This window comes from Stegostoma tigrinum, chromosome 10 (genome assembly GCF_030684315.1).
Source record: "Stegostoma tigrinum isolate sSteTig4 chromosome 10, sSteTig4.hap1, whole genome shotgun sequence".
Lineage (NCBI taxonomy): Eukaryota > Metazoa > Chordata > Chondrichthyes > Orectolobiformes > Stegostomatidae > Stegostoma > Stegostoma tigrinum.
In genome coordinates this window covers 88,889,311-88,902,966 of record NC_081363.1, presented here as the reverse complement: position 1 = coordinate 88,902,966, position 13,656 = coordinate 88,889,311, and the positions used below count along the sequence as shown (strand labels likewise).

Sequence of the window (13,656 nt, the reverse complement as noted above, 5' to 3'; positions counted from 1 at the left end):
CATCTGTTTTATAGTGACTATTCTTGTGTATTCAGTAAATAAATTTAGCACTTGAAATAGATAAAATGACAAATACACTCCACATTTTTCAGTGTTATTTATAAGGAAGGACATATCAGTCTGCTGAGACTGCCAGAAAGCTGAAATAGAACATAGAACATAGAACAGTACAGCACAGAACAGGCCCTTCAGCCCACAATGTTGTGCCGACCATTGATCCTGATGTATGCACCCTCAAATTTCTGTGACCATATACATGTCCAGCAGTCTCTTAAATGACCCCAATGACCTTGCTTCCACAACTGCTGCTGGCAACGCATTCCATGCTCTCACAACTCTCTGCGTAAAGAACCTGCCTCTGACATCCCCTCTATACTTTCCACCAACCAGCTTAAAACTATGACCCCTCGTGCTAGCCATTTCTGCCCTGGGAAATAGTCTCTGGCTATCAACTCTATCTATGCCTCTCATTATCTTGTATACCTCAATTAGGTCCCCTCTCCTCCTCCTTTTCTCCAATGAAAAGAGACCGAGCTCAGTCAACCTCTCTTCATAAGATAAGCCCTCCAGTCCAGGCAGCATCCTGGTAAACCTCCTCTGAACCCTCTCCAAAGCATCCACATCTTTCCTATAATAGGGCGCCCAGAACTGGACGCAGTATTCCAAGTGCGGTCTAACCAAAGTTTTATAGAGCTGCAACAAGATCTCACGACTCTTAAACTCAATCCCCCTGTTAATGAAAGCCAAAACACCATATGCTTTCTTAACAACCCTGTCCACTTGGGTGGCCATTTTAAGGGATCTATGTATCTGCACACCAAGATCCCTCTGTTCCTCCACGCTGCCAAGAATCCTATCCTTAATCCAGTAGTCAGCTTTCAAACTCGACCTTCCAAAATGCATCACCTCGCATTTATCCAGGTTGAACCCCATCTGCCACCTCTCAGCCCATCTCTGCATCCTGTCAATGTCCCGCTGCAGCCTACAACAGCCCTCTACACTGTCAACGACACCTCCGACCTTTGTGTCGTCTACAAACTTGAATATATGTTGTATATTTGGTGAATTACAAGATGAATGTAAGTCTGCTGGGAAAAAATTAATGACTATTTCATTTATTGAACAGACTTGTCATAAATGCAATAAACCTTTTGAAGATCAGGAAACAAAGCATCACTGCAGAGCTTGTGGCGAAGGGTTTTGTGATGGTTGCTCGACGAAATCTAAGCCTGTTCCAGAACGTGGTTGGGGTTCAGCTCCAGTCCGAGTTTGTGATGGATGCTATGAAGCAGCAGTAGTCAGAACTGGTAATCTTATTTCCTGAACCATCTCCCACCTCCCTACGACGCCACTGGTATGTCTTTTAATTCTATCTTGTCCCATCCCATCCCTGTGTTTGGTAATGTTCCTATGAAGCACCATGGGACACTTCATTAGAGTTGCTAGATCGATGAAGCTGCTTCTCCTTATTTAACAATCTTTGCTGATTTCAGGCAATTACTTGCAACTGGTTGTTGTCAGGCTCAGTGAGATGACCCAAGTGAGTATACAGTTGGGGGAATTTGGAGCTGCGTGAGAATTTGGTGCAGAGGAGAAGAGGTAGCTCTTGCTTGCTTTTTTGAGTCATAGTTTGTAAGGATTTTTTTAACAGGATAAGTTGAAACCCAGGATTCGTGGCCAACACAAATCGAAGTGACATCATAGGAAATTGGCTCATTGGTTGGTAAGAGCTGCTAATTTGACTACCTAATTTAGTTACTTTCACATTAGAAATAAACCGGAGAAACACTAAAGGTTAAAGACCAGTAGGAAGTTTATAAAGGCAGATTCAAATCTAATTAACTAGAAGCAGGGTCAGCTGATGTCTTGTGGAAGCTTGTGAACCCTATTGTGGTTCACAGAGACCACATCTATGGTGGCTCAGAGTTGCTGAGCTAGACTGGCACATCTGCATCTCAGGAGGCATTCACACCCTGTAGGTGAAGTATTTCAAATTCGACAACTGGTCAGGGATAGGCGTGTGATTGCAAGTGAGGCAGGTAGAGGGATTCTGATTTTAGCAGTGGAGAAGCCTCAGCTCTTGACCTTATCCAACAGGAATGAGGTACTTGCTTCCTGTGTGGATGAGGAAAATGACTGTAGGAAGGATGGCCAAATTGACCACTGCACTATGGGACAGGAAGCCATTTGATTGCTCAAGCAGAAAGAAAAGTGATAGTGATAGCGAATTCTGTAATAAGGTGTACTAATAGCATGAAAATATCATGAAAAAGATCGTGAGTTCCACGTGGTGTGTTGCATGCCTAGTGCCAAAGTAAGGGACATCTCAAACTGGCTTGAAAGGATATAGAGTGGCAAGAGTGGATTCAGTTGTTCAAGTCTGTGGGGCATATCAAGAATTAGGAACAACATTAAAAAACAGAACTTCAAAGGTTGAAATCTCTGGGTTATTAGTTGAGCCATGTGCATTTGGCAAAGAGGTAAGATTAGGGAAGTAAACGTGGTTAAAGATATATGGGAAAGAGCAGTTCTGTTTCATGGAGCAGTGGCATCATCATTGTAACAGGAATGAACCAGACTGTTGGGTTGGAAAGAGTTCTACCTGAACCAATTTGGGTCCAGGATCCTAACGGACAGGCTAAATAAGGTGGTCACAAGAACTTCACGGGCAAGTCAGTACGGTTTCAAAATGTAGTAATGACAGAGTAAAGAAACACTCAGGTATCCTACTTCAGGTATGTCAGGTAATGAAAAACTATAAGAAGTGTATTGATTAAACTGAAAAAGGGAAATGATAAACAATGGATAAAACAGCAGTTCTGAGGTTGACAGGTTAAAGTATATGGCCTAAATAAAAGTTTGATATACAGATGCACAAAATGTAAAAAATGAAGTAAATGCACTGTCGGCAAAAATTGAAATTATGATATAGAAGCCATTACTGAGACATTGCTACAGGATTTTTGGGATTGGGAACTAAATATACCAAGCTATAAGTTTTACAGAATGGAGAGGGGAAAAATGGCAGAGGACGTGAAATAGTCTCACCTGATTAGAAACCAAATTACTGTGCTGGTGAGGGAGGATATAATGAAGAGAGAGGATCAGAGAAGACTGTATGGTTGGAAGTAAGGAACAGTAAAGGATCTAATACTGTGATAGGTGTAGTGTACAGACTCTTTGGTAGCAGCTGTGATGTGCTAATTTCATAAATGAAGAAATTAGGTAAGTGTGTAGCAAAGCCAGAGCAGTATTAATTGGGGTTTTAACTTTCAATGTTAATTGGGAGAGGCAGACAAGTACAAGAGGCAGAAAGGTGAATTTCTGGGGTGTGTCTGTGTTAGTTCCTTACAGCAGTATATCCTGAATGCAACAGGGAACAAACAACATTGGGATTCAGTAATGAGTAATGACTGGATTTAATTAGTAACTAATTGGGCATGAACATTGATCAAATAGTGATCATAACACATTTGAGTACAATATAGCATTTGAAAGCCAAAAGTATTAATCATCAACTAGAGTTTTAGAGGTCAACTTTAATGAGATGAGATGGAGACTGTCCATAGTACACTGGGAAAATCTGCTAAACAGTAAAACAAATGAAGAATAGTGGAGGATGTTCCAAAAAAAATTAACACTAAACAAAACCAGTTTGTACCCCTGAGAGGGAAAAGCTCTATTTCACAGGGGAAAAAAAAAGTCATGGACAACAGAAGAAATAAGACATAAAACACAGTAGTTAGCACTGCTGCCTCACAGCACCAGGGAGCCAGCTTCAATTCCACCTTTGGGCAACTGTCTGTGTGGAGTTTGCACATTCTCCCTCTGTGGGTTTCCTCCCACAGCCCAAAAATCTGCGGGTTAGGTTGATTGTCTATGCTAAATTGCCCATAGTGTGCAGGGTGGGAAATGAAGGGATAGGGATCAGGGTAGAATGCTCTTCAGAGGGTTGGTGTGGACTTGATGGGCTGAATGGCCTGCTTCCACACTGTGTGGGGATTCCATTTTTCTATAAAAGAAAGAGCTTACAAATATGCAAAAACAAAAACGTCTGATGAATTGGAGTGATACAAAGACCAACAAAGTAACTTAAATACTACTAAAAGGGATTATGAAAGGAAACTTGCCAAGGACACCAAAAGCAATAAAAAAAGTTTCATGGGTAATTAATGGCAGTGTGTGGGGTCCAGAGCTATGTTGGCTCACTGAAGATTGAAAGTGGGGATATTTTTAGTGACTATGGCAAAATGGCAGATATGCTGAATAATTACTTTGGCTCAGTATTGACAATAGAAAAGAAGGATGGCTTGCCACAAGTCTCATAAGCCATAAGAAATAGGAACAAGAGTGGGCTGTTTTGGCCCTCAAGCCTACTCTGCCATTCAGTACGATCATGGCTGATCCAACATTCTTCATACCAATTTTCCTCTTAACCCTTTGATTCCATGACTGATTGAGAAGCTATTCATCTCAGCCTTAAATACACACAGACTCTACCTCACAGGTCTGTTTGGCAAGGAATTCCAAAGACTTTCAACCATCTGAGAGAAGAAATTCCTCCTCATCTCAGTCTTAAATTGGCAACCCCTTATGCTGAGACTGTGCTGTCTGGTCCTAGGCTCTCCTGTGAGGAGAACATCCTCTCAATATTTACCCAGTTAAGTCCTTTAAGAATCCTATATGTTTCAGTGAGATCACCTCTCATTCTTCTAAATCCCAATGAGTAGAGTTCCAACCTGTTTACCCTTTGTCAGATAACAGTCCTTCCATCATCGCAAATTATCTCATCTCGTAACTATTAACAATGAAATGCTTCCTTCCCTTAAGTAAGGGACTAAAACTAGCATCAGTACTTTAACAGGTACGGTAAGATTTCCCTACTCTTATACTTGTACCCACGTGAAATAAGGGCAAATATTCCAGTAGCCTTCCTGATCAATTGCTGTACCTGTACACTAGCTTTTTGTGTTTTGTGCACAAGGACCCCCAAGTCCTTTTGTGTTGCAGCATTCTGTAGTTGTTCTCCATTTTGATAACCTATTATTCAGTTCTGCCTTTCAAAACGAACTTCTTCACGTTTTCCCACATTATACTCCACATTACAGAGAGATACTGATAAGTTAAGTAGACTATGAAATAAGACAGTGTGGAGCTAGAGAAACACAGCAGTCCAGGCAGCATCAGAGGAGCAGGAAAGCTGACATTTTGGGTCAGCACCCTTCTTCAGAAATGGGGATGGGAAAGAGGGCTCTGAAATAAATAGAGGGGTAAGCATGGTGATAGGAAGTAGATGGCAGAGCAGATGGGTGGGAGAGAAGATGGACAGGTCAATGAAATGGGGATGGGGGGAGTGCTGATGTTGGGATGAGGTTGGGGGTGGAGAGATTTTGAAGCTAGTAAAAATCTACATTGAGACCTTTGGGTTGTATGTTTCCAAGGCGGAATATGAGCTGCTGTTCCTTCAGTTTCCAAGTGGCATCATTGTAGCACTGGAGGATTCCCAGGATGGACATGTCATCTAGGGAGTAGGAGGGGGAATTGAAGTGGTTCGCAACTGGGAGATGTTGTCGTTTGTCGTGAACCAAGCATAAGTACTCTACAAAGCAGTCTCCGAGCGTCTGCTTGGTCTCACCAATGTAGAGGAGGCCATATCGGGAACAGCAGATACAATAAACCATATTAGCGGATGTGCAGATGAACATCTGTTTGTTGTGGAAGATTTTTTGGGGGGGCCTGGGGTGGAAATGAGGTGGGGAGGTGGAGGGGCAGAGGTAGCACCACCTGCGGTTACAGGTAATGGTGCCAGGTGTGGTGGGACTAGTGGGAAGTGTGGAGCAGATGAGGGAGTTGAGCAGAGAGTGATCTGTCCAGAAGGCAGATAAGGTTGGGGAGGGAAATATATCATTTCAATGACACCCTTATCCACTAATCTGAACTCGTCCTTAGCCTTAGCAACGTCGCCTTCAACTCCTCCCACATCCTACGGACTAAGGGGGTGGCCATGGGTACCTGCAAGGTCCCAAGCCATGCCTGCTTCCTGGTAAGATAGGTGGAACAGTCCCTTTTCATCAGCTGCACTGGCACTATTCCCATCTCTTCCTCCTCTACATCGATGACTGTATCACCATCGCCTCGTGCTCCCATGAGGAACTCGAACAGTTCATCCACTTTACTAACACCTTCCACCCAATAGGACCATCTCTGATACCTCTCTCTCCTTCCTGGACCTCTTTGTCTCCATCTCTGGTGACCACCTCAACTCATATCTATTTCAAGCCCACCGACTCGCATAGCTACCTAGACTACATGTCCTCTCACACACCTTCCCGCAAGAATGCGATCACCTACCTCCATTTCCTCCGCCTCAGCTACATCTGCCCCCAAGATGAGGTGTTCCACTCCCGAACATCCCAGATGTCTTTGTATTCCAAGGACTGCAACTTCGCACCACAGCCCCATCAGTGGTCAAACATGCCCTCGACCGCATCCCTTCCGTTTCCCACACCTCAGTCCTCACACCCCTTCCCCACAATAAAAACAAAGACAGAATTCCCGTATCCTCACATCACCCCATTAACCTCTGGATTCAACGCATCATTCTCTGCCACCTGCAATCTGAACCCAACACCTTTTCCTGTGCTATACCTGCCCATACACCTCCCCCTCTCACCTCTATTCCAGGCTCCAAAAAAAAGCATCCACAACAAACAGATGTTCACCTGCGCATCCGCTAATGTGGTCTATTGTATTCGCTGTTTCCGATGTGGCCTCCTCTACATCAGTGAGACCAAGTGGAGGCTCAGAGACTGCTTTGTAAACCCCCAAGCTCGGTTCGTGACAAACGACAGCACTGCCCAGTCACGAACCACTTCACCTCCCCCTCCTACTCCCTGAATGACATGTCCATCCTGGGCTGCCTCCTGTGTCATGACAATGCCACCCTGAAACTGGAGGAACAGTATCTCGCTTTCTGCCTTGGAAGCCTACAACCCAATGGTCTTAATTTGGACTTAACTAGCTTCAAAATCTCCCCACCCCTGATCTCATCCCAAGATCAGCCTGTCCGTCTCATCCCTGCCCCCTTGACCTGTCCGCCTTCCCTCCCACCTATCTGCTCCTCCCGCCTTGCTGACTGATCCCCACCACTACCTACCGACACTCACCTTTACAAGCTTCATTCCTGCCTCCTTGTCCTATCAGTCCCACCTACCCGCTCTACTATATACTCGCTATCACTCCGACTCCCTCTCTCTATTTATTTCAGCTCCCCATTCCCCTCGTACATTTCTGAAGAAGGATCCCAATCGAAAATGTCAGTTTTCCTGCTTCTCTGCTGCCTGGCCTGTTGTGTTCCTCCAGCTCCACACTGTTATGTCAGACTCCAGCATTGGCAGTTTTTAACATCTCTCTCTGTCGGCTGTTTGAATCTTTTTTTTTGAAACTTATCTTTTATCTATTTTAGAATGTATGAGAGTTTCCTAGAATGATATGTTATGCAGTCAACTAGGAGAAGATAGCCTGTATCTGGTAATGGTTAATGAGAGTGAGTTAATCAGTGAGTTCAGAGTAAAAGATCTCCTGGGAAGTAGTGATCATGACATGATAGTTCAGTATTCAATTTCAGACTGAGAAATTTGGGTTGAAAACAACTTTATTATAGGGAATTACAAAGAAATGAAAAGACAGATGGCAGGAATGACAGTAAGCAAAACAAGAGACAGGCATTTAAAGAGGTAATCCATGACTATCAGCAAAAATATATCCCAGTGAGGAGGCAAGATTGTAAGGGAGGGACAATTTTATTTTCTGATAACAACCAACCCTATCATTAACCTGCAATCCTACCTTCTCCATTAACTTAGATTTTATAGCTTTCCATGGAACTGAACCCACCCCTCCACTATTTGTTTTAAAGCCCTACCTACCACCCTGGTGGTGCAATTTGCCCGGACTCTGGTCCTAGCTTGATTCAGGTGAAGTCTGCCCCATCGGAACAGTTCCCTTCCCCAGTACAGGGCCAATGTCCCATGAATTCAAATGCATTTCTCCCACCAATCTTTGAGTCATGAGTTTGTCTCTCTTTAACCTCTCAGCCCAGATCCGATATCCTGAACCCTTACATCAGGCAGGTAAAAAACCTCAAACCTGGCCACAGAACAGTGCCTATTCCCCTGACGATGTGATTCTCGACTACAACTACCTCTCTGTTTTCTCCCTGCTCTTGAATAGTTCCCTGTACCACAATGCTATAGTCAGTTTTTCATCCTCCCTGAAGCCTTCATTTTCTTACACATAGAGCAAGAATCTCCAACCTGTTAGACAAGCTCAAGCATTGTATCAGTGATAATGGGAACTGCAGATGCTGGAGAATCCAAGATAATAAAATGTGAGTCTGGATGAACACAGCAGGCCCAGTAGCATCTCAGGAGCACAAAAGCTGACGTTTCGGGCCTAGACCCTTGAACAGAGAGGGGAATGGGGTGAGGGTTCTGGATTAAATAGGGAGAGAGGGGGAGGCGGACCGAAGATGGAAAGAAAAGAAGATAGGTGGAGAGGAGAGTATAGGTGGGGAGGTAGGGAGGGGATAGGTCAGTCCAGGGAAGACTGACAGGTCAAGGAGGTGGGATGAGGTTAGTAGGTAGGAGATGGAGGTGCGGCTTGGGGTGGGAGGGAAGGGATGGGTGAGAGGAAGAACAGGTTAGGGAGGCAGAGACAGGTTGGACTGGTTTTGGGATGCAGTGGGTGGAGGGCAAGAGCTGGGCTGGTTTTGGGATGCAGTGGGGGAAGGGGAGATTTTGAAGCTGGTGAAGTGCACATTGATACCATTGGGCTGCAGGGTTCCCAAGCGGAATATGGAATGTCATCCCCTATTCCCAATTCCTCTGCCTCCGCCGCATCTGCTCCCATGATGAGGCATTCCACTCCCGCACATCCCAGATGTCCATGTTCTTCAAGGACCGCAACTTCCCCGCACAGTGGTCGAGAACGCCCTTGACCGCATCTCCCGCATTTCCTGCAACACACCTCTCACACCCCGCCCCCGCCACAACCGCCCAAAGAGGATCCCCCTCGTTCTCACACACCACCCCACCAACCTCCAGATACAACACATCATCCGCCGACACTTCCGCCATCTACAATCCGACCCCACCACCCAAGACATTTTTCCATCCCCACCCTTCTCTGCTTTCCGGAGAGACCACGCTCTCCAGGACTCCCTTGTTCGCTCCACACTGCCCTCCAACCCCACCACACTCGGCACCTTCCCCTGCAACCGCAGGAAATGCTACACTTGCCCCCACACCTCCTCCCTCACCCCTATCCCAGGCCCCAAGATGACTTTCCATATTAAGCAGAGGTTCACCTGCACATCTGCCAATGTGGTATACTGCATCCGTTGTACCCGGTGTGGCTGCCTCTACATTGGAGAAACCAAGCGGAGGCTTGGGGACCGCTTTGCAGAACACCTCCGCTCGGTTCGCAATAAACAACTGCACCTCCCAGTCGCAATCCATTTCCACTCCCCCTCCCATTCTTTAGATGACATGTCCATCATGGGCCTCCTGCAGTGCCACAGTGATGCCACCTGAAGGTTGCAGGAACAGTAACTCATATTCCGCTTGGGAACCCTGCAGCCCAATGGTATCAATGTGGACTTCACCAACTTCAAAATCTCCCCTTCCCCCACTGCATCCCAAAACCAGCCCAGCTCTTCCCCTCCACCCACTGCATCCCAAAACCAGTCCAACCTGTCTCTGCCTCCCTAACCTGTTCTTCCTCCCACCCCAAGTCGCACCTCCATCTCCTACCTACTAACCTCATCCCACCTCCTTGACCTGTCCGTTTTCCCTGGACTGACCTATCCCCTCCCTACCTCCCCACCTATACTCTCCTGTCCACCTATCTTCTTTTCTCTCCATCTTCGGTCCGCCTCCCCCTCTCTCCCTATTTATTCCAGAACCCTCACCCCATCCCCCTCTCTGATGAAGGGTCTAGGCCCGAAACGTCAGCTTTTGTGCTCCTGAGATGCTACTGGGCCTGCTGTGTTCATCCAGCCTCACGTTTTATTATCTTGGAAGCTCAAGCATTGAGCACCTTTGAGCACTACCTCCTGGATGCGTCAACGTGCTTCTGTCATAGTCACATCCACCTGCCCTTGACCACTGACCAAATTTGAGGTAGTTAATCTAAGGGGTGTGACTGCCTCCTGAAACACAGCATCCAGGTAACTACCCCTTCCTCAGTGTGCTGCCGTGTTCGAAGCTGAGACTCCCGATCATCAGCTCAAAGCTGCAGCTCCCCAAGCAACGAACATTACTATTGATGCGATCACTAGGAATCTCAATGAGATCCACCAGCTCCCGCATCAAGCAGTGACAGCACTTGGCATATGTCTGCATTGCTGTTTTGATTACTTAGTTCTTAACTTTTTTTCAATTTGCTACTGGTCATTTAGTTTTTAATCTGTAAAATATTTCTGCTCTTTACGTTCAGTCTGAAAATAATTTACAATAAATAGTCAAATTAGCAGATATTATCAAACAATGAACTTAGTTTTCCGTAGCCTCACTGTTTGTTTTGTGCTGGCCCCCTAAGCCTGGGCTATGGTTTATCTTGTTCAATTCCACACTGCTCCAAAATCCCAGAAATACACTCTCCCTTAGGTTGTACCTCACTCTGTATGTGTTTCAGAGATCCCTAGATACAGGAGACTTCTCTCCGGCTTAGAAAATTGCAGACAGCATTCCGTTTTTTAAGAAGGGCGAAAGAGGAAAACCAGGGAATTACAGACCAATTAGCTGAACACCTATGGTGAGAAAACTGTTGTAGTCTATAATCAAAGATGAGATAACTGAGCACCTTGAAAACTTTCATTTAATCAGGGAGCGCCAGCATGGATTCATGACAGATAAGTCATGCTTGACAAACCTCATTGAATTTTTTGAAGTGTCTGAGGTATTGACAGGAGAAAGCTTATTGTTGTTGCTTATGTGGACTTCCAGAAAGCATTTGATGAAGTTCCACATACAAGCCTACTAACTAAGGTAGAAACCCTCAGAATTGAGGGCTAATTACTGACGAGAACGAGGAAATGGCTACTGTGGCAGGTGATAATGGGTCGGTACGCAAAGCAACACTGTGTCACCAGTGATGACCCGCCTGGGTCTGCGTTAGGGCCTCAATTATTCACAGCCTTGACAGATAAGGCTAAGGATAATTCAAAGAGATTCTACAAGTATATTAAGAGCCTAAAAACAACTTGAGAGAGAATAGGGTCCATTGGTGTACCGCAAGGGTCGGTGTTGGGTCCACTGCTGTTTGTCATTTTTATAAATGACCTGGATGAGGGTGTAGAAGGATGGGTTAGTAAATTTGCAGACAACACTAAGGTCGGGGGAGTTGTGGATAGTGACGAAGGATGCTGTAGTTTGCAGAGAGACATACATACACTACCAAGAATTAGCCCAGTACTTTGCCTTCCGGTTACTCCTACCAAAGTGCATCACCTCACACTTGTCTGCATTAAACTCAATTTGCCATTTGCTTCAGATCGGTATGACAGGTCGGCACAACATCGAGGGCCGAAGGGCCTGTACTGTGCTGTAATGTTCTATGTAAAGATCAATGAGGTCATCTATGAGTTGAACTCAGGAATGGGAGAGATACTAAATATTTCATGAGTTTTTATTGTGGAGAAAGAAATGGTGGCTAGAAAACTTAGGGGAAATAAGTATTGATGTTTTTAAAACAGTTCACGTTACAGAAGAGAAAGTGCCGGATGAAAACATGAAGGACATGAAGGTGGATAAATCTCCAGGGCCTGTATCCCAGCGTGTTGTGGAAAGTTAGGGAAGAAATTGCAGGGCCTGTAGCAGAAATATTTATATCATGGAATCCTTACAGTATGGAAACAGACGCTTCGGCCCAACAAATCCACATCGACACACGAAGCATCTCCCCCAGACCCATCCCCCTAAGCTAGACACCCCTGAACACTACGGGCAACTTAGCACAGCCATTCCACCTAGCCTGCACAATTTTGGATTGTGGGAGGAAACCAGAGCACCAAGGGGGAACTCACGCAGACAGGGAGAATGTGAAAACTCGACACAGTCGCCTGAGGGTGGAATCAAACCCAGGTCCCTGGAGCTGTGAGGCAGCAGTGCTAACCACCGTGCCACCTCTTTATTTCTCCTTCCGCTCAACCAAATTCCTAACCAGATCAATAATTTGTCTTCAATTCCATGAGCTTCAGTATTGGCTAGTGGTTTATATCATAGAATTGAATTTGTATCATCTGTAACCATGGGTGGGTTGCTGGAGGACAGGAGGGTGGCTAATGTTGTGCCTTTTATTTTAGGAAGTCTGTAGGGGGTAGTTCTGGAACTGTAGACAATGGTGGTGCTTAAGTTGTTTAAGGTGATTTTGAAAAATCTAATTGACGTGTAACTGGAGAGGCAAAGACTAAGGCAAAGATTAATTAAACATAATCAGCATGGTTTTGTGCATGGGAAATTGTGTCTCTACCTTGATTGGGTTTTTTTGAAGAACTAACTAAAAAGATTGAGGGCAGAGCAGTAGGTATTGTTTACATGGATTTTAGTAAAGCATTTGGAAAGATTCTGTGGTAGAACTAATTAGTAAAGTTAGATCATATGGGATTCATGGTGACCTCACCAATTGGGTACAAAATTAGCTTGATGGTCTGAGACAGAGGGCGGTGGTGGTGGGTTCTTTTTTGGATTGGAACTTAAATCCAGCAGTGTTCCAAAGGGATCGGAACTAGGTCCGTTTTTGTTTATCATGCAGAGATTTGGATGAGAATGTGGGAAGCATGCTTACTGAGTTTGTGGCTGACACCAAAATCAGTTTTATTGTGGACAGGAAGAAGGCTTTCTAAGATTAGGAAAAGATCTTGGCCAGTTGGGCCAGTGGCTGAGGAGTGGCAGTTGGAGTTTAATTTGGATAAGTGTGAGGTATTGCATTTTGGTAATACAAACAAGGACAGGACTTAAACGATTAATAGTTGGGTACTGGGTTAGGCACATAATTCTTTGAAATCTGTATCCTGAGTAGACAGGACAGTTAATAAGACATTTAGTATGCTTGCTTTCATTGCTCAGACCTTTTTAAGTTGGGATGTCATGCTGAGGTTATACAGGACGTTGGTGAAGCCTTTTGAGTGTAGTGCTGGTCTCCCTGCTACAGGAAGGATGTTACTATATTGGTGCAGGTTCAGAAGAGATTTACCAGGCTGTTGCTGGGAATGGAGGATTTGAGTCATAAAAATAGATTGTATAGGCTGAGACTTTTTACACTGGTGCATCGGAGGTTGAAGGTGACCTCACAGAGATTTAGAAAATCATGAGTGGCATAGATAAGATGAATAGCAGGGATCTTTTCCCTAGGATGTCAGAGTTCAAAACAAGGGGGCATAATCTTATAGTAACAGGAACATAGAACATAACAGCGCAGTACAGGCCCTTTGGCCCTCGATTGTGTGCCGACCTGTGAAACCAAACTGAAGCCCGTCTAACCTACTCTATTCTGTTATCATCCATATGTTTTTCTAATGACCATTTAAATGCCCTCAAAGTTGGCGAGTCTACTACTGTTGCAGGCAGGGCATTCCATGCCTTTACTACTCTCTGA

The 13,656-nt window shown here is 45.0% G+C and overlaps 1 protein-coding gene across 2 annotated transcripts in view; it reads left to right on the top strand.

The window, feature by feature from the left end:
• The window catches only part of zfyve1 (zinc finger, FYVE domain containing 1), a 214,665-nt gene that overhangs the window by 83,333 nt on the left and 117,676 nt on the right, over positions 1–13,656 (top strand). For both annotated transcript variants that reach the window (XM_059649384.1, XM_048538407.2), the window contains one exon: positions 1,127–1,307. In XM_059649384.1, coding sequence (XP_059505367.1) covers positions 1,127–1,307 — 181 coding nt within the window. The remainder of the gene's footprint in view (positions 1–1,126; positions 1,308–13,656) is intronic.